Source organism: Exophiala spinifera, assembly GCF_000836115.1.
Source record: "Exophiala spinifera strain CBS 89968 unplaced genomic scaffold supercont1.1, whole genome shotgun sequence".
In the NCBI taxonomy this organism is placed as follows: Eukaryota; Fungi; Ascomycota; class Eurotiomycetes; order Chaetothyriales; family Herpotrichiellaceae; genus Exophiala; species Exophiala spinifera.
Genome location: NW_015622513.1, coordinates 1617378 through 1643988, shown reverse-complemented (window position 1 = coordinate 1643988; position 26611 = coordinate 1617378). Strand labels below are relative to the sequence as shown.

Genomic DNA, 26611 nt, shown 5'->3' with positions numbered 1-26611 from the left:
CAACACCGCCAGTCCATTCTGGCGAAGCCCGGATGGTCACCGGCGCAAAACGTTCCGATCATCGGGTGTCACGCTTCCGACGGGTCGGAAAGCGGCGCGCCAGTGATCCTCGGGCTTGACTCGCGACCAGTCCACGCTGAGCAAGTAGTCGGCCTCGGCCTGGACGACAGGGAGCAGGGCTTTCTTCAAGTCTGGAGAGTCAGGATCGATCGGGAGACCCCGACGCGATCTGTCATCCACGTAGTGTGTCAGGCTGCGGAGGCCGTGGTTCAAGCTCCACCGGAACACTTCTCGAGGTGACAGCCGGGCGAAGCCACCTTCGCGCCTGATGAGGATGGTGTCGCAGACGATATGGTGGCAGTGCTTGCGAAGGCGCGGGAGAACGTAGATCCTGTGCCAGAGCGCGCCCAGGAGCGGTACGGGTGTCAGAAAGGGGTTCAGGTGCAGTCGGTGAGCATAGATGAACTCCTGTCGCCAGTCCCAATTCACGACAGGCCGGGACGCTGCCTGCCTGGTTTCTGGCTCGCGAGCTGGGCCGGCCACGCGCTCGAGAGCTTTGTCGACGGCGGGTTGAACGCTCAGAGGCCGCATGAAGTCCTGCCGTTCTTGCTGCGGGATTCGGCATGGGAACGGCACGACCGCAGACCCCGTGGCCAGGATGACCAGAGGGGTGAACTCGCCGCAGATGGCAAGTATCAAGGAGAAAGGGACCAGTTTGAACAGGTCGTGCCGGGTGCGGAGTGCCAGTTGGTATTCTCGCCTCGTCAGTGGAGGTATCTGGTCATTTGTCGCCTTGACGCCCTCTTGTCGACTCCGTGGGCCCCGCCCTTCCGTCAGAGTGCGAGGTCTGCCATACTTGATCAGATCCTCAAGCTTGTCCGTGCCCAATCTGGCACGAATGGCTCTCAGCTCCTTGTAGTTGCGCCATATGTTCTTGAGGCCCGTCTTGTAGAACTGCAGGTATGCCTTTCCGACCTTGAAGAGGCGATGGACTTTGTCTTTCAGAGGGATCTGGCCGTCGTCATAGTCTGTCCGTTTGAGAGGGGGAGGAGTGTCCAGCGGCGCCGGGTGTGTGCTGGAAAGATCTTGGCTTATACTGCGCTGGACGTGGGTGGGTAATGGTGTCAGGGATATTCGGTGATACTTTGCATCAGAGTCATAGTACAACGTGGCGGGGTTAGGAGCCGTCCGGTCTAGAAGGGATTTTGACGGAGCAGACGGAGAGGGAAGTGTCGTCGATTGGTTTCGACGCTGAATCGCAACCGGAAGAAGCCCGCGTGCCGAACGAGAGTCAAGAGCTCCGGGGAGTCGAACTGGGTGTGAGCAGCATTTGTGTGCGCTCAACAGTGGCACTCTCATCGGAGCCTATGATCACAGGGGGTTGTGGCGCTCCGTGGCCGTGGGTGTTGGAACCGCCTGTCCAGAAGTCAAGATGAACGCGAGAATATATCATATATGCGAGGTACGATTCAATCTAATGAAAAAATTATGTGGAGAAAAACGCGGATCGAAGTCAGGGCGCGTCATAGAAGATCGGACAGTAGCGCCGATGCTGCACAAGGCTGAGGTCATTCTTTGTCGATGCGCCGGAAGCGCCAGTTCATTACGGCGGGTTCGACCATATTATTTCGATTCTCTCATGGGGATATCTCTACCCACTACGGTCTCAACTATATGACACTCGTGAAGATGGATGCGGCACTGGGCGCCGCAGTGGATGCGCCTCGGTGTTCAGCACGTAATCATCAAGATTGATGAGATCAGGTTCAGAAAAGATCAAGTAGAAGTACTTGAGCGTTTCGGCAAGCCAGAAACTCTGAGATTGGTCAGTCACTGTGCTACACGCAAACACATTCGAACATACCTCCATGGAGTTTTTCTGTTTGATCTCGCCGCCAACGGCGTTAACGTCTTCAATACCAGCGTTGCCGTACGGTGTCTCGGTGGCCTTTTGGATTGACTGAAACATTCGCCAAGCCAGGTCTTGCAACTTCGTGTCACCAGTGGTGCGATACAGGATGAAAATACTTTCGATCGCCTCGGGACGAAGGATGTAGGATGCAGATCGTACACGCGCGAACCCACGTGGTAGGTCGAGATTGCCTTGGTTCTGCCATCGCCGTTCGTCCCACTCGCAGCCATCAAGCGACGCGCAGTGCATCATGTCAAATATCTCCGGCATGATCCCAGTAGGGAATGCTTCATAGGCATAAGCACAGCCATGGGTAAGCCTTGCACCAATGTCGAGATGATCAGGCCGGGAGAAGAGTTTTCCGCCAAGAATGAACATCCCTCCAGCGAAGCAGCTGAGATGTTGTCCTTCGTGACCCAGTGTGACGACACCTTGACTGACAGTTGCACTGCCGGAGAAGAGAATGTCTCTGTTGTCTGGGGTCGTTGGCCGAAAGAGTAAATACTTCTTGACCGCATCCATGGCATCCAGATACATCTTCTCGTATATCTGCTCTTGACCGCCCATCAGCGAGTACATCTTAGGCAGATATTCGTAAAGAGAGTCTGCCAGCGCCCCCAGGGTGAAGCTGTTCTCATCGAATCTTGCATTTCGGGCATCGATGAACGTAGGCCACATCCCCGGCATGGCGGTGGAGTTTTGAGATTCTGCAAAGACTGAGGTCAAATGTGCCACAGCCGAATAGTACTTAGAGTCGCCAGTGATTTGTGATAAACGAGTGAATTCCAAAGAGAACGACCCGACCGAAGCAGAAATCTGATGTGTCTCCGCAATCAGCGATCCTTGTTTCGCCTGCTCAAAGTTGAGCCAGAACGGAGGAATCCGGTTGGGAGTGTCAAAGCCAGCATACAGCATATCACCAAGCTCGACGGCTTTGGCCAAGAGAACCGGCTCTTGACTCAAGTCGAAGGCTGCGAGTAAGCCTCCGAGATAACGAATGTTCGTTTCAAACATGTTGCAGGCTGTGCCTGTAGTATTGGCCCAGTCCAGGACAGCAACCGCTTTCGCCGCCTCGCGGAATTCAGACTTCAGGTCCATGATCCAAAGAGTGTCCAACGAGTCCACTAGCGTAGCAGCCCAGCCTCCATATGTGTCTTTTCCTGATGCTGATAATGGTTCCAATTCATCTCTCAGCCACGCGTGGGCTTTGTAGCTTTTCCAGCACTTATTGAAGGCAGATTCGACGGCCTTTCGACGTGATAGCCGCTTCGAGGTATCGGAGCGGGACTCGGGCTCAAAATCATGTTGAACGGAAAAAGAATGGAATCTACCACTTGGTAAGGGCGTAGTGGACGTCGGCGGATGGTAAGGTCTCAAAGCCGCCCAGTTGAAACTGCTGGGAACGATTGTGGTCTGCAGGGGGCTGTCGATGTTTAGAGGCAAAACGAAGGAGACGATAGGTCGAAAAAGAAGGAGTGTGGTCACAGAAACAGCAATGAGTGTAATACAGTTGCAAAGGCGTCTTCCACCCGTCGCACGCGCAGGACCAGCCATTCTCGCAGGCAAGGGAAGGCTGACCTTAAACAGCAATGCAGGGAGGAGGCAGAAGAGGCCGTGAATGAGGCTCATAGAAAAGTCTGGGGTAAAGGTTTTAAGCCGTCGGCAGCGATCAATTTAGGGGCGGCGTGGCCGAGGGTGGCGGCCGCTGGGGGGTCTGACTCCCACCAGTCCTGCGCAGGGGTCTCCTTCAGGGGCGCCTGCTGAAAGCCCGAGGCCTGTTTTTAGCTACAGACTTAACCCCCATAACAGTTTAGTCAGGTACCGATATGCAGCCGCACGGGCGTCAAGCCAGAATAGGATGGCGGACGCACTGGACAACTGCGGTTCCCGTATGAGCACGGAGCACATATATCTACACATTCGTCCCTTTCAACTGATATTCAGAATGCTACAGTACAAGCGAGAAACGAATTTGTATGCCTGCTAGTCATGTTCTTCAAAACCAAAGCCACCACTCTGGAACATCAGACAGTCATGTATATGCCGCAACCATGCTCAAAGCGCCTCGGTCTCCCCAACGAACGCCCGATGCTGAGAATTCCTCTGAATCCACACTCCTAACATATTAAGTTACAGCCACAAGAATGTCCCAAAAATGTCATCCTCGTCTGCTCCCGGCCTTGCTGCCGGCCTTCTCAGACCTCCTGCTGTGCGTACTGTGCACACTGATCTGACTGACGCTATCCTCAGGTCTCACTTCACGATCCGGGATGTCCAACTTCGCCAGATCTTTCTGCTTCGAAACCGTCGACATGCTATCGTCCACCTCGTGTCTATCCGCAAAGTCCCTGACGCGCAAAGGATTCAACTTCCCGATTATAGTCCTGGGTGCACTGACGACCAGGCCAGGGCTGGGCCGAGACCGAGCAGATACGAAGCTGCCACCGGCACCGCTTCCACCTGCCTCACTGCCTGCCCCGCCCGCCCAGGTCGCCGCTCGCGATGGCGGAAGAGGATAGTCATGAGGTTGTCTGGACTTGGACGAGACGCGAGATACTCTCGAGCCGCCTGCCTCGTCACGGCTGATCGAATGCGTTCGACTGACCACACGTTTCAGCGTCTCTGAGACGTGCAGTACCGTTCTTGCACCATCTCCATCTCCACCATCGACATCGTCACGCCTGCTTCTTCTACTATCGTGGCTCACTCGAGACCTTGAGCGACTTCGGCCCCTTCTTTCATCGTCAGCAGCAGGCCCATCAGCTTCGCTGCCACCGATTCGACTCAGAATTCTACTCACACTCCCCGAACGAGTTCTTGACTTTGAGGATGACCTCGACTTGGATTTTGAGCCACTGGCCTGCGTATCTGCGGTGGTCAAAACCGTTGGAGCACGATAACTCGTTGGTGGGGTTGCAGTCATGCCACTCATCTTGCTCTGCCTGCTCATCTTCGAGATTGCGCTTACTTTGCTACCTTTGCTCGCGACCGAAATCACACTCTTCCCTGCTGTCTTCTCCTGCTGTCCTGCTAGTAGATCATTTGGGCCAGGCCCGAACCCTGAATCAATGCTCATTCTGCGCGATCTGCTAGTTGGACGCACCGTCGATGCGTACTGCGATCCCGCACGCGATCCCGCTTTCGACCCAGAATGTGACGGCGCGGGCAAAGCAAGATGTGAGGATCGGGCTTCGTTGTCGTGCATCTCTATCACCCTGTGCCCAATACCTTCACTGTACGCGGATGGAGCGGGCTCGATGGCTCTGTACACGGTGACTACCCGCCCATCTGGTCCTTCGTAACACGCCGCACTGCCTCCCGAAGAGTAGGCATATTCGTACTCGTACTCAGGACGCATCATGAGTGCTGCCGGCTCGGTCTTGCTGCGTCCAATCACGGACGGACGCTGTTCGGCGTCAGCATTGTCATTGCTTTGGGTCTCCTTGGATCGATTACTGAATGCATAGTGCAGTGCAGCTCCAGCGGCTACACCTAGGATTGTGGCACCGACAATGGCTTCGCCAGCACCACTTCCTGTGGCAGTATCGGCTGCAGATTCCGAAGACTTCAGGCTTGGTCGGACGGAATTCACCAGCTCACGCGCGACAGTTGCTGCGTTGCGAGCTTCTTGCATGAGCGTTTCCAGGACATCGCCTTGTTTTGGCTTCGGGGCGGCTTGATCGGCAGTTTTGGCCGTCGCGACGGAGATCCGAGAGGGCGCGGTAACACTGCGGGCTTGCGTCGAGGCTTTACTTTGTGCCTGAGAGACAACTGTGGGGGCTGCACCTGGTCGGCTGTGTGCCTGGGAGACGACTGTAGGTGCTTTGGCGAAGGAAACCGTAGATTTCGCAGGAGCGACGGTCGATGGTGCTTTAGCCGATGCAGCCACAGAGGCGGCCTTCCGTGATACAGTGGTCTTCGCATCGTCGGGAAGGTTCTCCTTGTTTGCTTCGTCCAGAGCAGGTCGATAGACTGCCTCGATCGAGTTTCCGTCAAAGTCAATCACGGCGGCAGAATAGTATCCTGAGGCATCACGCTGGCAGGGTTCACCGTGGATCTTGCCCCCGGCTTTGAGAGCAGCGTAAAAGAACTCCTGGACCTGGTCACGAGATGCGGCTGGAAAAGCGACGTGTGCTGCGCCAGCTGGCACACCGGGGATTTCTTGTGTGATCCAGAAATCTGCAAGTGCAGTAGGTTGATCTTTTGGGCCAAAGCCAATTGTTTGCTCTTCTCTGCCACGAAACACGTAGTTCAGTGGTTGTAGGGCAGAGAGGAAGAAGGATGTCGATGTTGGAAGGTGGTTGACGGTAAGTGTGATGGAGGAGGGCATGGTAGGAGGGATTTCGAGGGAAGAATGGTGATCCTGAGCAAAGGCCAGAGATCTCGGGACTAGGCGAGGCCTTTACGCTCGGTCAAGTATGGTAAGTCGATGGTACACCCTGTGTTCTTATGGCGGTCTAGACTGGTGCTTTCGTTGTCAGGTGTGAACCTTGGTATCTGGGCACGGGGTTGTTTGGGTGGACTGGATCCGGGCGAGCCTGTTCCTCGCAAAACACTTGAATCCTATCTGGTATTTCGGACCGAGGGCCGCAGGTAGCTTCTGGGAGATCAACAGGTCGAGGGCTCAGCGCGAAGGACAGTGAGTAAAACACAAAGGGCCTGGGACGTGAATGTTGGAACAAATCACCGACCAGGACGGAAGGGCAAGATATGTTAACCTTAGGTAACTACCGTAGGTAGGCAGTAAGAACAACAAGCAACAACTGATAGATCGAGCGTTGGTCCTGTTTATAGCATCGACGTGCAGACAACCGGGAGGGGAGCATCGAGACACACCACGTCGTCGGTATGGCTCCAAGCTCAGGACTACTCCGAAGTCGTGAAGTACGGCACACGGTCAAGGACCTGCCCGCGACGCCCTTTGCGGCCGGCAAAGAAACACCTCGAAGCGAGTGGTTGCACGACAGACCCAGGCCCCGGGACCGTGCATGAAGGAGCCTTTGGGCGGCCAAGCGGACGCAGAGCCCACACGACCTGCTTACCTGGGTGTTGTTGGTACGTGTAGGGGGGAGGGAGGGAGCCCATAAAACACAGACGAACGAGCGGCGAAGGAAAAGAAGGGGTGGTTCTCTCGCCTCGTTGTTTGGGTTTTTGCCGTCAAAATGTGAGGCGAGATGGATCAGCCAGATGTCGCCGGTGGCGACCGAACGAGAAAGAGGGAAGAAGACGGTCGTTCGACAAGCAGCCACGTCGAAAGGTGCATGCCTCGAAGCGCGCGCGCCCCGTCTGGGGGCCGCAGAAAGAAAAATGATCGAGTCGGCGTAATACCTGTACGGTGGTCCGGTTCACGGGGTCTTTGGGATGTCGACGTCGAATTGGGCGGCGGGTTGCGGTGAGGCTTGCAGGTGTGTGTGTGCGTGTGTGCTCTTTTAGCTACCTAACACGCCTCAGGTATACAGTAGTTAACGTCGGAAAATGGAGAAACGCTGTGCGGGTTGTGGGCTCGTGAGTGGGTTCGCGAGGCACCGGCCGCGGGTTACGGGCCGCCACCTCAAAAAAAAACACACCCCCCACAAGATCAAGGTACTAACCAACTAAAAAACGACCCGGTAAGAATCGTTCCACCTCCTACGGCGTCACTCGTCCTGTGGTCTGTAAGTGCCTATGGGTATGTTGGGATCGCTGATGACCCGTCGTGAATCGGTCGGGCGCAAACGAGACGCACAAGATCACATGCCATCGTGGGAGTCGTTCGGCAAAAATGCGAAAGCTTCGCAGCGTCTGGAGTACTGGAAGAATTTGAGGTGGACGCTGGAACGAGTCCATCACTGCGGAAGGAGTAGCTCGTTTGAGGTTGATAGGACATTGAAGGGGAGATAGTGCCATATGGCACTCCCATCTACCCACTGTCATACTACGTACGGATACCAAAGAAGCAGTTGGTGTGACGGCGGCAGAACCTAGCGTAATCATTTCCAACCTGACCTCGTCACAGATGTATCCAAACGAGGTTGTTATTCTCCTAGTTTTGGCTGGCACGTGGATGCAGCGGTGATATCCATCCACATCAATCTCGCTCCGTGGCCTCGTCACAGAGCGACACGGAGCTGTCTCTCGCTCTCTCACTCTGTAACCTTGTCTCCATATCTCAAATGAGGTCCATTCATGATGCTGTTCTCTCACAGACGAGAGGGGTGTCTTAGAATCTCGGCCCAAAATCCCCAAGATAGTGGCTTTTCTCTTTTTCTTTCTTTTTTCTTTTAAAAAAGAAAACAAAATGTAGGGCAGGTTGACATGCACCCACGGTTCACAGACGAAACAGAATTCGCCTTGAGGTATGTTGAACCAAGTATGTCTTGTTGTGAAAACAAAGGCCAGATCCAACTCCCCCAATGCAAACGTACAGGCACAATTTTTTCGTGCAAAAGTGGCCCCAGATGTTATGATCCAAGAGCCTTTTCGCAGAAAATGCCGCTGAGATATAAGCAATATCTGGCAGATACTGACAGAGAGAAAGAGACTAGAAACTAGTTATGATAACACATACCTATGGGAACTATCATATGATGTCCCAGGAGTCTTCGCAGGCGTGGCAGAATTTGCTACACGTCACACTTGCGCTCAGACTGTAGTTGCTGATACTGATTGATTCGTCCTTGAAGGCGTCGGCGAAGTCGTCCTTTCCCTTGGCCATAGCACCCACGAACACGCAGATGCTCTCGGTGGGGGCGAGCTTGTCGACGTAGTCCCTGACTCGGACCACGTCTGCGTCGAAACTGAGCGTCACTTTCCGGCAGTTGGGCGGCAGGTGGTCCGTGATGGGGTTCTTGATGACCTTGAGCAGCTTTTCCTGCGAGTTTACCGAGCGAATCGAGAGACGGTGCAGAAGCTGGACCATGAGACCGGCGAATCGTTTAAAGGTTCGCGGGATGCGCACGCTCGGGTTCACCTCGATCAGGACGCCCTTGGCGGTGTGGATGTAGATCTGCAGTCTCCCGGCCTTGTTGATGGGGGAGTCCAGTAGCGTAAGCAGGCACTGAACGTTGAAGTCAGCCTCGCCACTCAAACTAGCCATTCGTCACAGCAGTGGGATATGTAGCCACCTGATGTGTAATGTCGGGCCTGGCATCACTGATGTCGCGGCCCATCTTGCGCATCACGCCAATGTGCTCGTCACTGTTCAACAGCGAATACTTCTCTTCTTTGCCGGCCTTGCCGCTGTGGGCCGCCTTGTAGGTCTCGAGACTGGCATTCGACAACACGACGATCAACCGCTTCGTGTCCTTGTCGCTGGCCGAGATGGGCACGTGTTGTTCGGCCACTAGCCGGGGCAGTTCGGGCGGGGGAAGAGACTGCGTTCCTACGCGTGTATCGTAAAATGAGTCAACTATGTCTTGGACAAAACAGATTGAACGAGTCGTCGTCGGCCATGTGGGAGCTGCAAGAAAACATGCAAGAGCCGAAAGGGAGTTAACATACGCTTTCTCTTGACACCGAGTGTAGAGGATTCCGTCATGATGACTGTGCTGGTCGCAGTGGGATCGTGGTTAGTCTGTGTAACTGCACTTGACCGATAGCAGAAAATGTGAGGGTGTACTTGGCTGGAATGGATGAGGAACAAATAACTCTGTGGATATGTATAAATAGGGACTCGGTATCCGTAGAAGAACGATGTTCGTGAGACAAAGAAGGTGGGATTTTTTCACCGCTGGAAAAGTCTCCGACAGTTTCCTCCCCGCCTACAGCTAGATAAGGAAAGTATGGCGAGTACGAGTACGAGTACGACCCCTTCATCACCGCTCACAGACACGACTCGTCGCCGTGTGCACTGTACGTAGGTAGTTTGAATCGCTCGTCCACAATGAAAGTGGAAAAACAGAAACCTCCCTCCCGGTCACCAGAGCATTCTTCACAAACAAACATAGATGAGCGCTTCACCGCTGATGTACAAATGCTTCCAACAATTAGCTATATGCCTAGGTACCTACTACTAGTAAGGTGCTCTGGGCCACCACAACAGCCGAAATTGTTTGAAGGCTGGGGGGCTTCCACTGGTGCAGCTTCATTGCTCTCGCTTTTTATCCCATAACGCACCCTGTCTACAGTATAACCAGAATGAGGACATCCCCTTTTGGTGCTCGACGGGGACCGTTCAGACGCGCTCTCTATGATTTTTGTTGAATTGTCCACACCCAACCCTGAGAATAAGATATCCATGTGTGATACGAAAGTTTGGTAAAAGTGAAAAGAAAATAACCCAGGTGTTAATTCGGGCATCAAGTTCATTCAAGACAACGTAAAAAAAATTCCCCTTCGCTCTCCTCATGTGCTTGAACCGGGGCTCTGAAAATGAGCACGGATCATGCATAAAGACAAAGAAAATGTCTCGGTCGTCGTTTGGTCCCAGAATCTGTCAAAAACGAGCCAGAGGTATACCAGTAATCGATCCGATTTTCGCAGCGCAGTGGTACTGCATCTCAAAAGCCGTTTGCCCTGGCGCTGCTCCTTCATTGGTTCTTCTGCTTGATACTTTCCTGCATCGAGTGCAAAAGACCCTCACCGAAGGGTGATTGAGGCTGTATCAGGTCGCTGGCAATACGAGGAGGTTTCTCGCGTAGAACTTTGACTGCTTCCTTTTCGCACTCCTCTGGTGGAGATGAATTGGCAAAGTCAACCACGTCTGGGCTCGATATACTGGTATCGTCGACGGTATCAGTCGCGGTCGCTACTGTTGATGGCGAAACTTTGCGTAGACCAGGTATCAAGGGTGGGATAGGTTCTGATGATGCGGATAGCGGCCCCTCGCCTCTTTCATCCTGGGCGCTCAAGCCTCGTTTCTCGTTGTTGTCCCCATTCTCACCCGCTTCGGAGACCACTGGAAGTAACGTGGGTCCTCTAGACTCTTCCGTCGTCCTTAAGATTCGCTCGGGTTTTTCCTCTTCGCTGCCACTCCGGCCTTTGTCATCTGGGGTGGATTTATCTGTCTGCTTCTGCGCTTTACGCATGGTAGTTTCTACCGCCATAGGGCTCATGGTTGGAGATTGCACGAAGCCCTCTCCCTCGCCTCCGTGAATTTCTCTCGGTGGTTGTCGTTGGATGTCTACCGAGAAATTCTGGGTCTGGGTTTCAGAAGGCCGGCCGTCTTGCGTTTTCCTTCGCTCAACCTCTTCTTGCGTCATGGTGATGCCGGTAACGAAATTGAGAAATCGTTCGCCATATGCTTGAGGCGGGATGGGAGAGATCTGCGTCCGAGGTGCCGAAAGACCCTTCCAGAAATGCTCAATACGCTTGATTATACCATACTGTCCACCAGTCAGTAAACACTCAGCAGATTGTAAAAGGAAGACTTACATGAGTCAAACAGTCAATGACGCCAAGATAGTAAACAGAATCCCCCCCTTGACCATCTTCATGTGTAGCCCTGATACCCCCGTCGTAATTGTAGAATATGCGAAACTGTCTTTCATCTCCTGAAGACATCTCGGATGGCATCTTTGTTTGTACCATGCCCATGGGTACAGGCTTCTCCTTCTTGAGCGTCATCCTCAGCTCTCGTGCTTTTCGTGCGCTCTCAAGCCGAGAAGGAGTCCTAATCAACATTGAAGGAGCCTGATCGTCTTCTTCTCCCCCTGGCTGGAATACTTGCAACGTAGCTTCGCGCAAATTCTCCTCGTTGCCTTTCGCAAGATCATGTATGCCAACGAGAAGAGAATAGTCCATTATTTGGAGTCTCTGTAACAGAGACACATCCCGCTTCAACTGCTCCAGGAAAATCCGACGTACGCGTGCATCGAATTCGAGGTGCATGTCCCTCCGTAGCCAATTCAAGTCCTTCAGAGTGGCCCTGGGATTGTGGGCCAGATCTTCTTCCCTAAAGTCTCTGCCTATTGTCGAGCCTTTCAAGTCGAACATCTGATGGATATCCCGATGAGGTGGGAATAGGTTGTTCATCACAACGAAGTGAATCTTTCGGCCATAAGGAATCTTAACTCTGTGCAGACCGTAGAACTGGCTGATCAGTGTATTTGGGTTGTCCAGTACATGCCGATAATAATCGCGCAGTATCCTCCTCAGCAACTTATGCTCGGCGTGGTGGATAGTCTTGATGATGTATTTATAGTCGCGGGAGAAATAAAAGAAGGAGCCGGACTTCCCCGGACTGCCCAGCTCTGAAAGAATGTACTTGCTTGTCAGACTGACCAGGTAGTCCGCTGGGTCAAGACCGAAAATCGCACGCAAGTGTCGAAACACCCACGGGGCATAGTCCTTGAACTTGAAGTCGTACTTTGCACTCGGTGTGAGTTCATTCCCGGTGATATCGAAACTGAACTTGTGTTTGGCGTCGAAATCAGCATCTGTCAATTCTCGGTCCATCTTTGCATTTGTTCTCGACACAGTAAATCGAATCCCCGTCAACATGTTGTAAGCCGTGACCCAATTGACGTGACCTTCTTCGACTTTCTTCCCAACCATCACACGATCGTCGTCTTCCTCCTCCCTCTTTTTCCTTTTGCTTGCCCTCTTTTGCTTGATCAATTCCGTCCATCGCGCCGCATCCTCATCTGGAGGAACCTCATCCAAGTGGGCATCGGACTGCATTGAGCGGGTCGTCCTACGCACGAGACCCAGTGACGCTCTCCTGTGCCTGAGTGTAGAGTCGTAATGGTCTCTTGTGGGGGAGAAGCGGCCAGTTGTAGACAAGGCTTCTTCTGAAGGGCCGGCAGCGAAAGAGAAATCTCGCGAGGTCCGTCCGATAGGCATGTTAGACTTTGGGACTTGGAGAGTATGACGGTGAGTGAGCTTCGGGAATTCAGAAGGCAAAGATTGGTCTGTAGATGGATCTTGTAACGATGTTGACGGCTGCATCGCAGGCGGAGAGGAGAAACGAGCGGGGGTCGGGCCGGAAGCACGAGGGGGTTGTAGATACAATGCCTGGCCATCGGAGCGCGCAGTGTCGGGGACGGTCGAGGCTGTTACCATATGGTACGGGTCGTACTCTGGCTTTGCAGGAGGAAGGTTTGTTTCCAGTTTACCCAACTCAGGTGTTTGTCCTCCCGGTTGAACAGGGGCGCCAGAAGCTTTTTCATTCCACCCATTGTCACCGCCGGACAGCCTGCTCGGGCCATCGACCGAGGGCTGACTTCTGAACAAGGAGTCCGGTTGCTTCCCCACTGCGCTTCCTATTGAATGTATGCTGCTCGCCTTGGACTGTGACCTGTCCCGGGATGCCTTGACGTTTCCATTCGGTAGCCCATTAGTCAGCGAGTGATGGCTGCCATTCCTGAAATTCTTCAGCTGATCCAGCCTGTGATCTGAGTAGCCTGACTCTACATCAGGCCCGTCTGTGTATCTGAAGACTCCGCCGATTGTTTTGTCGTGAGACTTGCGAGTAGCACCATCAATGGGGGAGGTGTTGGCGCTGCTGGAGACAAGGGGTAGAGCAGGATCGGGTGCCCCAGGACTCATCGCAGACGCAGCCGAATGGTCAGGAAAGGAATGTGAGGGGTTGCATGGAGTTTGGAAGCTATCGACACGCAGCCTGGTGAGAGGACATGTCTCGAGGTGATTTCGAGGAGGGCTCTTGTTTGGGGTCTGTTCTGATTGACGGTGCGTCAATAAGCGCGCAATTGGGAGTGAGAATGTAGAGAGCTACAACATGCGGTCAAGGCGTATAGACAGCGGTATCTGGTGTGACGGTATGGGAGAATACAGGAGTTGTCATCCTCGAGTGATGTTGGTGTTTTCCACTTTGGACGCTGCTTGGTCGGACGGAACTGCAGTCAGAGCCAGAAGCGGCGCCAGAGCCCAAACAGCGAAGACCTACGGAGTTACTGCTCGCCGCCAAGCCACAGTCACCTGGCCGGACCGGAACCACACCCGGAGCAACAGCCTGCACACATAGGGATCCGTCGAGGCTACTAGTATCATCATACTAGTAATTTCAACTCCATCCGCCATCTTTCTCCCAGCCATTCTTGTCGACGTCAATCATGCCCTGTCGCTCCTCGTACACGTACGCATGTGGACTACTCGTGGCCATTTCATGCACCAACCCGCCCTCGCCTCGGCGTCCCGAGATCGCGGATCTCTAATGTCAGGCTACCTGGACTTTTATCAAACGTTTCGGGTCTGTCCCAGATGATCATCCACCCATAGCCACGGATATTGAAATAGCTCACACAGCCAGCCAGGTCTCAGCCTGAAGACATACATTCCGCCCAGGAGCACTTGTTCACACGCTCGTCGGTAGTGGTGTTCGTGACGAGGCTGAGACATGCGCAGCCACTCGAAAGTTAAGCTTTCGAAGCCAGAAATTGCTAGTTTTATCGAATTCCGACCTGATCTGGAACAAAGCATCGAATAAGGTTTTACGGGGACCTGAGCGGACTGACACTATTAGATGTATTTCTGCCTTGGGAATGGTTGGCCGTAAGAGACAGGCTATGGTAACTTCTTCCCAAAGCCTGGGAGCTGTACGTATATGCTGTCAAAAACATCTACGGAGTTTGGTGATATTTGTTCTACCACGACCAGCGGGGATATCTCGCCGCTCTCGCAGCGATGAATTTCCTACGCTGTCCAGTATCACCAATCTTCAGCCGTCGTCACACGGTTCTCCTTCCAGCTGGTTCAATGTGTCCCAAGCTTAGGCATAATCATGTCTTGAACGGGGTCGTCTATGGAAGGCTGAAAAGTGAGATGTGGCCAGTCTGATCATTTTTGGAGTTTTGCAATTCCCTTGGAGATTTATCTGGGTAGGGAAGATCATCACGCCGACATTTGTTGATTTGAGAACACAATGGTTCCTCTGTCCCGAAAAGGCTCATCAACCATCTAGCTAGGTTATTTACGAAGACAATATTCGACTGGCCCGGATTATCCTACCAGGATATGTCTCCTTTGACTTTCGGAACCTTCAGCACCTTGTCATAGCTATTCTTTCTACGGACGGATGTCACGCAACATATGAGCACTTGTGGTTTGCTGGCTGAATGCATGATGATGTTGCCGTCGTTGGAAAACATCAGCTCTCGGTTATTGGTGCCAAAAAATGCCGGAGCCATAACATGCTTGAGCTGTCAAAGGCTTACAATCTTAATTTCGTTGATTGCTCACTCTCGAAGCTTCCCTCGCTCAGCTTCTTCTCAACCTCGTCGCGCTCAAGAAGATACAATGGAAAGCATGGCGTCGTCATCATCAACATCATCATCGTGCTGGTCATTCATCGCCCCTGATCTACTTGACTTATCTGGAAACATCCACCGTCACCCCTGAGGAGGTAAAGTCAGTGTCCTTGTCGACGGGAGATAGTAAGGCGAGGAAATTAAAAGCTGCGATTATCTATTGTTCTGCTACACCATTACAGCCGTCGACGTAGTGGCTGATTCCTATAACCTAACACACAAGCACTGAACAAGCTCTTGAATCAATGCTCTGATAAAATGGATATGCCGAAGCACCATAACCCCTCGCTCGAATTGCCGTGACCTAAAAGCCATCATATTGTGATAAGAGCAGATCCTTTATTTTCCGCCGTCCTGCTCTCAAACCGCTAGCATTATGTCATTAGCATCTTCGCAGCTTGCAACAATGCTTCGGTTCCTTCGCCACCACTTTCCGTGGCAGGTGTCCGACCATTCGAAGTGGTCAATTCGGCATTGGGATAGTACCAGGCTGTGAGGGCAATGATAATATATACCATCTATCGGCGGCATGTCAGAACAATATCATTCAACCACAAGAATACAGCATCCGTTTACTGACACCCGGAGACGGTACTTACCACCAAGAGCGAGCCTTCCAGATAATCTGAGGTTCCATCTCTGAGGAAATTGCCAACCACAAGGATAGCAAGAACCAGCAGAACCACCTGGAAAATCTCAAAGTTCAAGTCCATTGGTTTCTTCAGACCCCAACCAACAATCACCACAAGAGGAGCATTGAACAAGGCGGTCTGAATAGTAGGACCCAGACAGTGATAGAGAGCAAAATTCTGCCGAAGTCAGGTAATCAGTAAATCACTCCCACAATAGAAGTCATCAATTTGCATGACTCACGATCTGATTATCATATGCCTCGTCAATGGCCGTAAGGTGCTCGGCAGCCTTTTCCACCAACGGCACCAGAATCAAACCAAGGAAATTGTCGGGGACGCCATGCTCCACGACGTACTCGATCTCCTCCACCAGGAACACAGCAAGTAAAGAGATGAAGGTCAAAGACAGCACGATCGCGAGTATGCACTCGGTCATGGTCAGTTTGTCTTTCCGAAGGTCTCTGTGCCTGTCTCGGTCGGCTTGTTCGTCGGCCTCGAGGACTTCCTCAAAGATGTTATCGTGTGAAAAGCAGTTGTAAATCAGATATAAGAGAAAGGCAACGATGAGAATGATGGAGACGCCGTGGCTGATGTTGAGTGTGTCGTTGCGTAGTCTGGCTTCAGTGTAGCCTTCTCCGTTTGCGACAGTGCTGCCACTCAGTGACGAGAAGAATGCCGATGGAATCAGCAGAGCAAAGCCGGCCACAAGAATCAAGCCCGAGCCGACCTCGCTGACAATAGGGTGAAACTTTTGTGCCTTGTGCTTGATGCCACCGACCAGGAAACAACACCCCAGACAGAGTAGTAGGTTGGTTATGATAGAGCCTAGAATGGCGGCCTGTATGACGGCGATCTTATTGCCGTGACCAGCCTCCCCAGTTCCATTATCCTTTGCAATGAGGACCATAAACAGGACAATCTCGACGATGCCGCCGAGCGTGGTCTCGATAAAGATTCCTGCCACCTTGGGCAGCTTTCGTGCAAACTCTTGTCCTGCAAAGCCCAACAAGTTCGCGGCCGGCACCATGGCGATGTAGTTGATGGCAAATGTCCAGAGGTGGTGATCGCCGTGGATGAAATGAAGAGCGATTGCGGCGGGCACAAAGGGCCAGAGTATGTTCACCCAGCTAGAGACGGTACATGACGACGTCCATGTGATTTTGAAGAACTTGCCGGGGTCGATTCCTCTCCGACCACTCTCCCCTTCTGGCTGAATGCCAGGCGTTACAGCGTGGCCGTTGTGGTTGAATTGAGGTAGAGCAGTCGTGCCCGTCGACGCGGCGGCAGACGAGGTGTCTTGTGTCTTTTCCTTGCTACCGCCGCCTGTGGTGGTGTCTGTGGTCGCTTTGGCCTTTCGGCTGAACAGGCCCATGACGAGAGAATACTGAAGAGGGATGACTAAAAGGGTACGCAGCAGTAAGGAACTCGAGGATTCGCTAAGGAGAACAAGGGTGAAGGACAATCAACTGGGGCGTCGAGATTGATATCGTCGAGGTCAATCGGTGAATGACGGGGTTTCAGATGTGTGACTGCAACCGGGGGCGAGTGGAAGGCAAAGCAAGCATGACGGAGGAGCAAACGAACAAGCAGAGAGGATCGTCAGTGTCAATATCAGCGCAAGGTACGGAGTGTCTGTCAATCGAAAAGACCAAAAAGTGAAGCAAGTAAAGTGAGAGAATATGGAGTGAAGCTGGAACAGAAATGACAGCACTGGACAGCACAGCAGAGCAGAGAAGAGAGGAGAGGATGCAGAGGTGAAAAGCCAATGACCCCAGCGTGCATGAAGGAGGCTGCAAGCTGTACGATACCCAAGTAACGAGTGGCAAGTATCCGCAGGGGAGACAAGACAAGATGAAACTGGGAAAAACGGAAAGGAATGGCAGCTTGGCGGTTACAAGAAGCGTCAAGAAGCGTCAAGCTTGGTCAAGCTGAAGCGTCGATGAGTTTAAAGAGGAATGATGGCTTCTTGTTTTCCAGAGCGGCGAGAGGATGGAGTTTTGCCAATCTTCCCTAGTTCCAACTCAGCAAGTCAACAGGGGGATTGTGAGATTGACACTTGCCATGAGAGGCGAGGAAAAGCCATCGTCGTCATTGAGGGCTCAGCAGATGCGACTAGGGCAGTGAGACCAGTGAGACCAGTGAGACCTACAGGCCACATACCCAAAGTACGTGATGATGTCCGGACTACGCGACCTACCGAGGCTGCTGCATCTACTTATACTATAACTTGTACCTACTCGTACTCGTAGCTGCGGAGTACTGTTATGTGCTGTAGTGAGGCGATCTGAGGCTCGGCACGACACGCCGGGACAGGAGACACTATGACATATTGTAGTTCGAGTATGGAGCACTCCGTAACTAGTTACTACTCGTATAGAGTGCCCAGTAGTTACATAGATCACCACAACTACCTCTCTTATATCCCTATCTTCTCCTTGATATTTATATACACACGGAGTACACTTAAGGGCATAAATTGTAAACCGAGTCTGTATCGAGCGGAGTATCTACAATGCCACGCCATCGCAACAGTCAAGAAGTCCCCCTCCAACTCCGCGCTGCCATCGTTACCTTGCGCTTCTTCGATCCGGAGATGACATTTATCCAAATCGGACAGCGGCTGTCCCTCCGACCGAGGACATGTCAAGCGGTATGGCAACGAGCCATCCAACGAGCATCAAACCAGGATGATTTTCGAGACGTGATTGCATGTGTCGAAAACATTGATGCGAGGCCTCGATAGCTTTTATTCTTTTCTTTGTTAAGTTTTTCTATGTCCAAAGGAAACAAGAGAGAAGAGAGAATCTGCCCTTCTCCTCGGTATCGAAATCATTATAATCAAGGTCATCATTATCACCATCAGCAGCCTATTCTCATCCTCATTTCATCCTCACCCGGATCTTTGGCCGTACCTATTGCCTAGGGATGGGCACACAGTGTCTCACAACATTTTGTATCTATAATCGCTACAGAGAGGCCCGCTTAGTAGACAACCACCACAGCTCATCGTCTCCCAGACACACACGCTCTCTCCCCGTCGCTCTCCCTCTCCGACGCCCAGGCGCCTTTCCAAAACCCCCTTACTACGAAATCATGCAAGGCAGAAGGTGCCTCGTCGTCATGGAACCTCTCGCTACATATACCCACCCAGGTACATTTCAGGTACATACCTTGCCCGCCGAGCGACCATCGGTCGTCCGACGACCTTCCTAGCCTACCCTATCTCGGTACTGTAAATCCCCCGTCCAATACACGACGTCTTCACGATACCACAATCAATATTCACATCATCCCTTAAAGTACTTACACAAGCACTGTACGCTCCATTCACTCCATATACAATTTGAGAATGAGAACCAAAAGAAGGACAACGGGAACGGAACCGAAAAAAATAGAGGAAAGAAAAGTGAAAGAATTGTTAAGAACATTAAGATCAAGCAGGAGAAGAGTTATGCCATTTTCCCTTTGCCTTTGCCTTTGCCTTTGCCCTCCCAAGAGACCGAGATGGTACCTAGACCTCCCTACGTACCGTCCTTGTATCCATGTACAACATGTACCAATGTTACCTAATGGCACTGGGAAGGTACTTCAGATATCCATCCAGTACGAACCAGGAAGCATGTGAAGCACTCGCAGCACGACCAAACTACCTAGTACAAACCAGCGTCAAAGATCAACACCTGCTCTGTATCAATTCAATCAATCATCATCAAGGGGACGCCTGCCTTTGGTTTCTTTGCCCTTCATTTGATCGCCTCTTAACGTCGCAACCTTTCCTAGGTATGTGTATCCATATTGTCCAGCTGGCTATCATTACAGCTCATTTCCCGTGTCCCATGTCCCATATCGCATTCCGCTCCCAGTCAAAGGTAATCTCATCTTTTGGGGTATCATATCTTCTCACACAAACCATCGACTCATCTCTCTTCCTCATCGCGACGTCACTCCAGCGCTCCCTTCACAGTACTCCCTTCCGACTTTATTTCTTGTCACTCATCACCGTCCACTTCCAGCTTGGAATACCCCCTGGTTGTGGCGTCGATACCCCCATAAACACTTCACCGCTATTGTTATCCGTGCTCGGTGGACTCGTCGAGTTGGCCGTCAGATTCGGCATCTGATCGTTCGACTTGGGATCCGTCGATCCACTCATCACGCTGCTGATTGTGTTTGGAGCGTAGAAACTACTCGCACCGCTCATACCAAACGACATATCGTTAGCAGCATCAGGGGATTGTGTGAATAGATTATTGCTTGGGGAGTTGCTCGACCACAGGTTCGCCGCGGGGTCCAGGCTCAGACTCTGGGGTTGCATATACTGATCCCATGCTTCCTATAACAAGGGATTAGTGAACATTCCTGGACTTCCCTCATTCACTGCACCTCAACTTACCCAATCTAGATTCATGTTCTGACCAAAATCGCCCATTCCATTGAAGAAAGCTGCTGGGAATGGACTCGCTGCATTAGCAGCTCCTGTGCCAAATATGCCTGCGCCGGTCAGATCGCTGCTGGCACCCAAGACCCCATTGAGGCCCATCTTGTCGAATTGGCTGCCTGGAGAAGGTGCTTGCGCGACACCACCACTTTGGCCCGACGCCAGACCTCCGGCCTGAAGCATGCCCAGAGTCATCGCAGCGTTCTGTTCATCGTTACTCGATCCCGGTGTCGGCTGTGCGGTTGCCGGAAGCTGTGAAGTTCCAGGGTTGCTGGGAGAGTAAGGTGACTTGATGTAATATAGTAGCACATTCAAGAGTTCGCTTGCCTTGTAGGCTTCCATGCTTAGGTCCCGATTGGCCATCCACACATCGCGACTCTCTTCTAGGGCGCGGATCAGATCATCGCGCGTGTAGTTCAGCCCCTGCACATATGCACCGCCATCCGAATTGTTACTGCCTTGACTGACGCTTCCGCCACTCACAGATGTGCTCGGTGTGCTGACATCATTGTCGCCACGCTCACGGTGATTGTACAAATCCATGCATACCACAGTAGCTGCCAAGAGGTAATCGTGTGCGGTCAAAGAGTTGACGTGGTTCCGCAGGCTTCTCAGCCGGCCACGTTCTCGACTCTGTTGATGTTGGATGGCTTGGAAACTGAGTAGTTGCATCGCTGAGTCCAGACACATTCTTCGCGAGTGCACATATCGATTCCCTGGTCGTGCAAGCCGCATGTATCTTCGGTGCAACACACATTGGGATTTGTGGTATACACTTGCCAAGCTGAATCTAGCCATAATCAGGGATATGGGAGCCAGAGTCTGTTCAGGCATAGGGCGAATTTTGAGATGGTCCGGAATGCTCTCGTAGATATCTCTCAATCCACTATCAATCTTGAGCACCTCATCGTATCCTTTCTTGTTGACTCCGTTCACTTCCTCCAAGACACGACCGAATCCAAATGACAGTCTGCCTTTGGCGATCATGTACGAGATCGGCGTGGCTTCACTCGCAGGTCGTGCTGGAGGGAGTGACGTCGAATCTTCATCGAACTCATCGTCATAAATATTACGTGGTAGATCTGTATCCGAGTCGCCAATCCGAATCATCGAAGGTAGAGCAACTTGGAAGGAAAACAACAAATCCGCGGTCCGTACAAATGTCCAGATACGGCGCCGCATTTCCCCCTGGAAAGGGGTCAGGTTAGGAAAGAGTTTGGCATCCCGGTGATATCCCATGCGCATTGCGAGGCGCGCGATCATGCCGACCAGAACCCAAACACTGGCCTCCGAATCTCGATTGGATGTGTGTTCAGCGTGCAGATGAAATATTAATGTCTCGATGATGTAGTTGTGTGGTTTCGTGTAATCGGCTGTAATAAGACAGTGCGCCATCTGTGTGCGAAAGTTGGCCGAATAGTCCTGACACTTGCCCCGAAACTCAGGCGGCTCGTCGCCTTCTCTACCATACGAGAGCATGGCCAGGCGCATCATAGCGAACAACATGGCCACCCACACAATCGAGCTCTTTGACGGATCTTGCCAATGCTGATTGTAGTGTCTCTGGAACGTTGGGCCATGCAGAATGTGAGTCGAGGGGTCGAAGGTGTTGAAATATCGTCCGATCAGAATATCAGACATATATCGTGAAGGTATTTGAGCTAGAATCTCTGCGCGGCTAGGAGGTACGGTTGAGCCAAATAAGAGAGCAGGGCCTGCCCCAGCATCGGTGCCCATTGCTTTTCTTGCTTGCTCAACCTTTTCCATCTGTGCCTCATACTCCTTCTTGTGGGCATTGAAATAATTCTTGACTTCTCCAATCTCACTCAAAAGCGCAGCCCAGTGCGCTTCACCAACGTAGAATGTTTTTTGCTTCTCGGAATCGACTTTGAGGATCCCGAAGCTCTGCGTCACACCGTCCGTCTCACTTTCGGCCTCTTGATTGTCGCCATCGTCCATCATTGTCGTCTCGTCGAGTTCACTGTCCAAGGGCGGACCCAAAGAACCACTTCCAATCACGCTCGTGCCGGCAGATAGCGCCTGCTGGACAGCTGCGGGACCTACAGACTGCGAGCCGCTTGTCATCAGGGACAACACCAGTCCCTCGAGTCGATCAATCCGATTCTGCATATCATCCGGTGTGGAATTTGAGGCGCTGTGACTTGAGCTGCCCTTCTTTCTCGTCGCCGGAGCGGCATAAGTGCACGAAGTATTATCTCCGCGTTTGGTGCAGTTGTCACATGGTTGTTGTCGGTTGCATTTCAGCTTTCGATGCCGACACGGCGCGCATGACAATGGAATTCGATTTCGTTTTCGCACCACTCGAAACTGGTCTGGTGAGGCCCCTGAGTGCGACGAATGTCCTGAGGGAGGAGTAGGAGTCATCGTGAGGCCTTTTTCGCGCAAGTATCTTATCACCGTCGACCCCGCGAACTTTGGGGACAATGGCTGTTGAAGGAGATAGGCGCGTCTTGTTCACGCTTCTCTCCAGGTCCGAAAGGTGCGCGAGAAGGAAGAGGACAGAAGGCGATATATGCGCTTCAATCGAAGCTGCTGCTCGTGTCGGTCAGAGCGACGAGAAGAGATCGATTGTGGTCGGCGCAGTGCGTCAGTTGGTGCCTGGCGTAAAATGAGATGCTTCGCCCGGACTTAAGGGTTAACAGCGCCGTGGGTTTCTCTGAGCTGAGTGAGTTGTTGGGGCTCAGATCTACTAGCAAGCCGAAGGCTTGATTGGCCGATGGTGTAGGTTTCGGCCACTGCTGCCGCGATATTCGCTTGTTTTGAGGGAAAAGCAAAAGCAAAAGTTGTTAGTGAGGGAATTGAGGGATGCGAGAAAGCGCTGCAGGCTTGGGTGTGATTTTAGTGAGGTCACTTAGGTAGTATTGTTATGGGCTGTAGGCACTAGTCAAAGTACTAGTTGGTGGGAGGACAAATAGGCTTCAGACGCCCTGACTAATCGCCCTGGTGGAAGGTCTGGCGACTGTACTCCGGAGTGAAGGCTAAGGCATGTCGGCCAAAAAGACCAGTTTCTTGCTATGGTCAATCGTTCATGGTCGACACGGAGTATTGTTCATTTCTCTGTTTTATCGAGCCTGTCGCTATGGTAGCCAGCAGCTCTACGGTTGCCTCAACCAAGTCTTACGTCTACAATACGCTGAAGATCTGTTACAAGGAACTGGGGAAGCCAAGCATCTTGCTTGTATGCCATTCTCTGTGATCCAAGCGTCACTGATACCACTGACTTCCATGCTAACAAGGGGGCTGACACCGTTCACCAGTAGGAAGTCAATACAGTCCCAATGGTGGCGCTCGCCCTTGATACGCCGAACACGCACTTCGACTAGCGGGAGCCTCTGACTCACAGGACGCGTTATGCGCTACGGACTGTAGTTAGCTGCATATCATGGAGAACCATGTCGATCTGTGTGGCTGTTGGCTCTCGAGGAAGTTGATCTATCTCTCACCCGCGTGAGTGTCTCTACCCAGATGCAAGTGATGTACTAGTAGGTGATATCGTAGTGCCGTGGTGTAGCCAGAGAAGGCGTTCATTCCGCCTGTCCTCTCTCACTTTGTTCATGCCTTATACGTCCAGACGAATTGGGGAGGGCGAACTCCATCCCTCAAAGTCATTTCCGAAGTATCCTTTCTCAAAAACAGTCGAGGCACTACCATGATGATGTCAGCGTGCACAATAATGACAAGACAAATTCACCCTATCAGGTTCAGCTTGCAACCGGCGGTTGTGTGACCTGACGATGTGTGACATGTATTCATTGAAAATACGTACGGTTACTATCATCAGAATGCCTTGAGCGCCAAACAATGGAAGTCTGCCACCAGCATCATTCTTCCCCGAATACGTTTCCTACCTCATATACCATATACTATGCGATAGGGACCCGTCGATATCATCTGGTAACTACCTCATTCTGTTTAAAAGTCCCAAAAACTCTTTGCGGCTTTATTTTGAACCTTGGCTGGAGCTGGCTCGCTGTTGTCATCTCCGATGCTCCAGTGGCTATCCATCTGTGAAGGCTTCTTTCTATGTCCAGCAGCTCGGTGGTTCTCATTGTTGGGTCTCTCATTAGCAGGCGACACATCTGACATGGACCAATGGCTGTCAAAGTCATTCTTTCGATTGGTGTTGGTGGTGATGGTGGCCAACGGAGCCTTTTCCTGTGGTCGGGCCGCACCACCCTCTTCCTCAAAGATGTTGTTTGAGTACAAGCCTTGTCGACCTGAACTGGTAGGTCTGCCCGAAGCACGATTGGCACCCGGTGTCGCTGTGTCTCTGAACTCAAAATGCGTCTCGGCATCTTTGCGGGCCTTGGGCACGACGTGTCGTTCTACTGGAGGACCGTCGTCCTGGAACTCGAAGTGAGCCTCGTTGTCACGACGTGGCTTACCATGAATTTTCTGAGCTGCGGGTGTAGTAAATTCGCTTGATTTACTGTCAAGACTGAAGTGGACCACGTCTTGATCTCGAACCTTTTGTGGAAGCTTGGCTGGTGTATAGAAGTCATCAAAATCCCACTGCGACGCATGCTTGTCTGTCTTGGGACGCAAAGGGACGTTGCGGTTTCCATTTGGTCCATGGTATTGCATAGGGTCATTTTCAATGACTTCGCCCAGGTGAAAGTGATTGTACTTCGAAGGGTCTGATTTGTAACCGACTGCGGCAGGCTCGGCTGGGTCGTCCGCAAACAGACGAGGTGGCGCAAATTTCTGGTTTGAGCCTCCCTTGGGTGCAACGACGACCTGGACAGGTGGCTTTTTGGGCGATCCTGGCTCGTGATCCTCATGACCGGCTGCGAACAGTTCGCTCATTTCGCGCGGAGGAGGTCTTGCCGAAGCACGTGGTGCGACTGCATTGGGGCTCGTGATGGGCTCGGGTTCATCAACAGGCTTTGGTGAGAAGAGATCCAAACTCGCATAGGGGTCTTTGAGATGCTTCTTGCCGGGCGACACATTTCGAGATGAAGCAAGACTCTGGTTCTCGGATCGACCACGAGGGCTCGTGGGAAGGTCTGAAGCTACCTTCGGCGCAGCATTCAAGCTCGCAGTGATGAGTCTGACTTGATCCTTGCCATCGGTCACAGGCCAATTCTTGCCCCTTGATCCAATCACCTCTGTCTGTTTCAAAAGTGAAGCTTGATCCCAAAAGAGTCTGATTTGAGTGATCTTCCGTTCTGCGTCGAACAGTACAAAATGAGTCTGGCATGTTTAGCATATACAGGTAAATCCTCTAGCTAAGTGAGTTCTTACCACAGGGATAATGGTTATCTTGTCCACGACAAAGTTCTCTAGACCCGGCAGATATGATCCACCTCCTGAGATGAATTCGAGAACCGTTTCAACTTCCAGAGCCAGCGAGGTCGTTCCCTCCACAATCGAAACAACCTTTGCATGTTTTGTTGACACCACCTTTTTATTCTGAGTTTCTAGGTGTCGCATGATCTGTGCAGGCTGCGAAAAGGTGGTCAAGGTCGTAATGTAATGGAGAGAGGCATTATCAGAGAGGCTGATGGGATTGGGGAGATCGAGGAATCGTTGGTACGTGTCTTTGAGCGTCATCTTGGTAGAGATGCTCAATAACTCAGGGTGTTGGGGGGATAGTCAACGACACTGTGAGGCGGTCGTGGAGTGACAAACGCAACGTAAACAAAGAGTGGCCGTGGTCCAACCCAGCGCTGGGGAAATTGCGACTGGAAGTGAAGTGCTTGCAATGTGCTCTGAAGCGTAGCAGAACGAGAAACGAGTCAACCGGGAGTTGTACAAAGTACGTAGATGGCAATATTGTTTTCCAGAAGGAGGCGCAACAACAGTACAAGGAATAAACAGGGTCTATTTGGACAGTTGCGGTTTAAGTCGATGTCCCTGACAGGTGCAGGAGGTTGCCTTGTATGGAGTACCGCCCTGTAGACGCGTTTTTGGCGTTGCCCCGCCGTTCTCGCGCCGCCCACAACACTCAAAGTGCAGGACGACGGAGCCTTAGCGGTGTTTCATGTCCACCCTGTGCCCAACTGTCCGTGGGGGCCAGAAAATCAATATCACCTCCATATACAGCCTCGACGGCCCCGAGTCGTTCCAGACAGCAGTCGAATTGCTGTAAACCAGCTCAAAGCAGCCAAATCATCGATCCAAGAGTCACATATCACTTGGTCTTGCATTCTCTTCATAGAGCCGGAGCTCGCTAGGCCTTGCCCGAAACGAAATGGGTATTCATGATGCCAACTCTGTTCCCAATCGATATTATGTAGGCCCTCAAGATGTATTCTGAGGGTTGGCCGCGCATATTTCGTGGCCATATTGGCTCAGCAGCCGGCTGTAGAGGGAGGCCGCTTCTTCACGTCTGAAAGCATTGGTGCAGATGTCCAAAACTCATCCAAAGTCCATCCAGAAAAAAGCGCATCACAACGGGCTATGCTCTGTTAGAATCTTTGAT

The 26611-nt window shown here is 52.1% G+C and overlaps 8 protein-coding genes across 8 annotated transcripts; all 8 read right to left on the bottom strand.

Moving 5' to 3' along the window:
* Window positions 1-36: 36 nt before the first annotated feature.
* On the bottom strand, window positions 37-1359 carry PV08_00620 (uncharacterized protein; the record flags this gene model as incomplete). Its single annotated transcript, XM_016374985.1, has 1 exon — window positions 37-1359. One exon carries the CDS (start codon window positions 1357-1359, stop codon window positions 37-39), a length of 1323 nt encoding a protein of 440 aa, XP_016240261.1.
* Window positions 1360-1666: 307 nt separating this feature from the next.
* On the bottom strand, window positions 1667-3466 carry PV08_00619 (uncharacterized protein; the record flags this gene model as incomplete). Its single annotated transcript, XM_016374984.1, has 2 exons — window positions 1667-1816; window positions 1865-3466. 2 exons carry the CDS (start codon window positions 3464-3466, stop codon window positions 1667-1669), a joined length of 1752 nt encoding a protein of 583 aa, XP_016240260.1.
* A 604-nt stretch (window positions 3467-4070) lies between these two features.
* PV08_00618 (uncharacterized protein) lies at window positions 4071-6242 on the bottom strand (the record flags this gene model as incomplete). Its single annotated transcript, XM_016374983.1, has 1 exon — window positions 4071-6242. The coding sequence occupies one exon, from the start codon at window positions 6240-6242 to the stop codon at window positions 4071-4073; it is 2172 nt and encodes a 723-aa protein (XP_016240259.1).
* A 2229-nt stretch (window positions 6243-8471) lies between these two features.
* On the bottom strand, window positions 8472-9428 carry PV08_00617 (ribosomal RNA small subunit methyltransferase NEP1; the record flags this gene model as incomplete). The annotated part of the gene is made up of 3 exons (XM_016374982.1): window positions 8472-8948; window positions 9016-9272; window positions 9392-9428. The coding sequence occupies 3 exons, from the start codon at window positions 9426-9428 to the stop codon at window positions 8472-8474; spliced, it is 771 nt and encodes a 256-aa protein (XP_016240258.1).
* A 991-nt stretch (window positions 9429-10419) lies between these two features.
* Window positions 10420-13378, bottom strand: PV08_00616 (uncharacterized protein; the record flags this gene model as incomplete). Its single annotated transcript, XM_016374981.1, has 2 exons — window positions 10420-11214; window positions 11264-13378. 2 exons carry the CDS (start codon window positions 13376-13378, stop codon window positions 10420-10422), a joined length of 2910 nt encoding a protein of 969 aa, XP_016240257.1.
* A 2092-nt stretch (window positions 13379-15470) lies between these two features.
* PV08_00615 (calcium/proton exchanger) lies at window positions 15471-17100 on the bottom strand (the record flags this gene model as incomplete). The annotated part of the gene is made up of 3 exons (XM_016374980.1): window positions 15471-15614; window positions 15696-15905; window positions 15970-17100. The coding sequence occupies 3 exons, from the start codon at window positions 17098-17100 to the stop codon at window positions 15471-15473; spliced, it is 1485 nt and encodes a 494-aa protein (XP_016240256.1).
* Window positions 17101-19707: 2607 nt separating this feature from the next.
* PV08_00614 (uncharacterized protein) lies at window positions 19708-22551 on the bottom strand (the record flags this gene model as incomplete). The annotated part of the gene is made up of 2 exons (XM_016374979.1): window positions 19708-20061; window positions 20122-22551. The coding sequence occupies 2 exons, from the start codon at window positions 22549-22551 to the stop codon at window positions 19708-19710; spliced, it is 2784 nt and encodes a 927-aa protein (XP_016240255.1).
* A 1548-nt stretch (window positions 22552-24099) lies between these two features.
* PV08_00613 (uncharacterized protein) lies at window positions 24100-25740 on the bottom strand (the record flags this gene model as incomplete). Its single annotated transcript, XM_016374978.1, has 2 exons — window positions 24100-25380; window positions 25432-25740. 2 exons carry the CDS (start codon window positions 25738-25740, stop codon window positions 24100-24102), a joined length of 1590 nt encoding a protein of 529 aa, XP_016240254.1.
* Window positions 25741-26611: the final 871 nt, after the last annotated feature.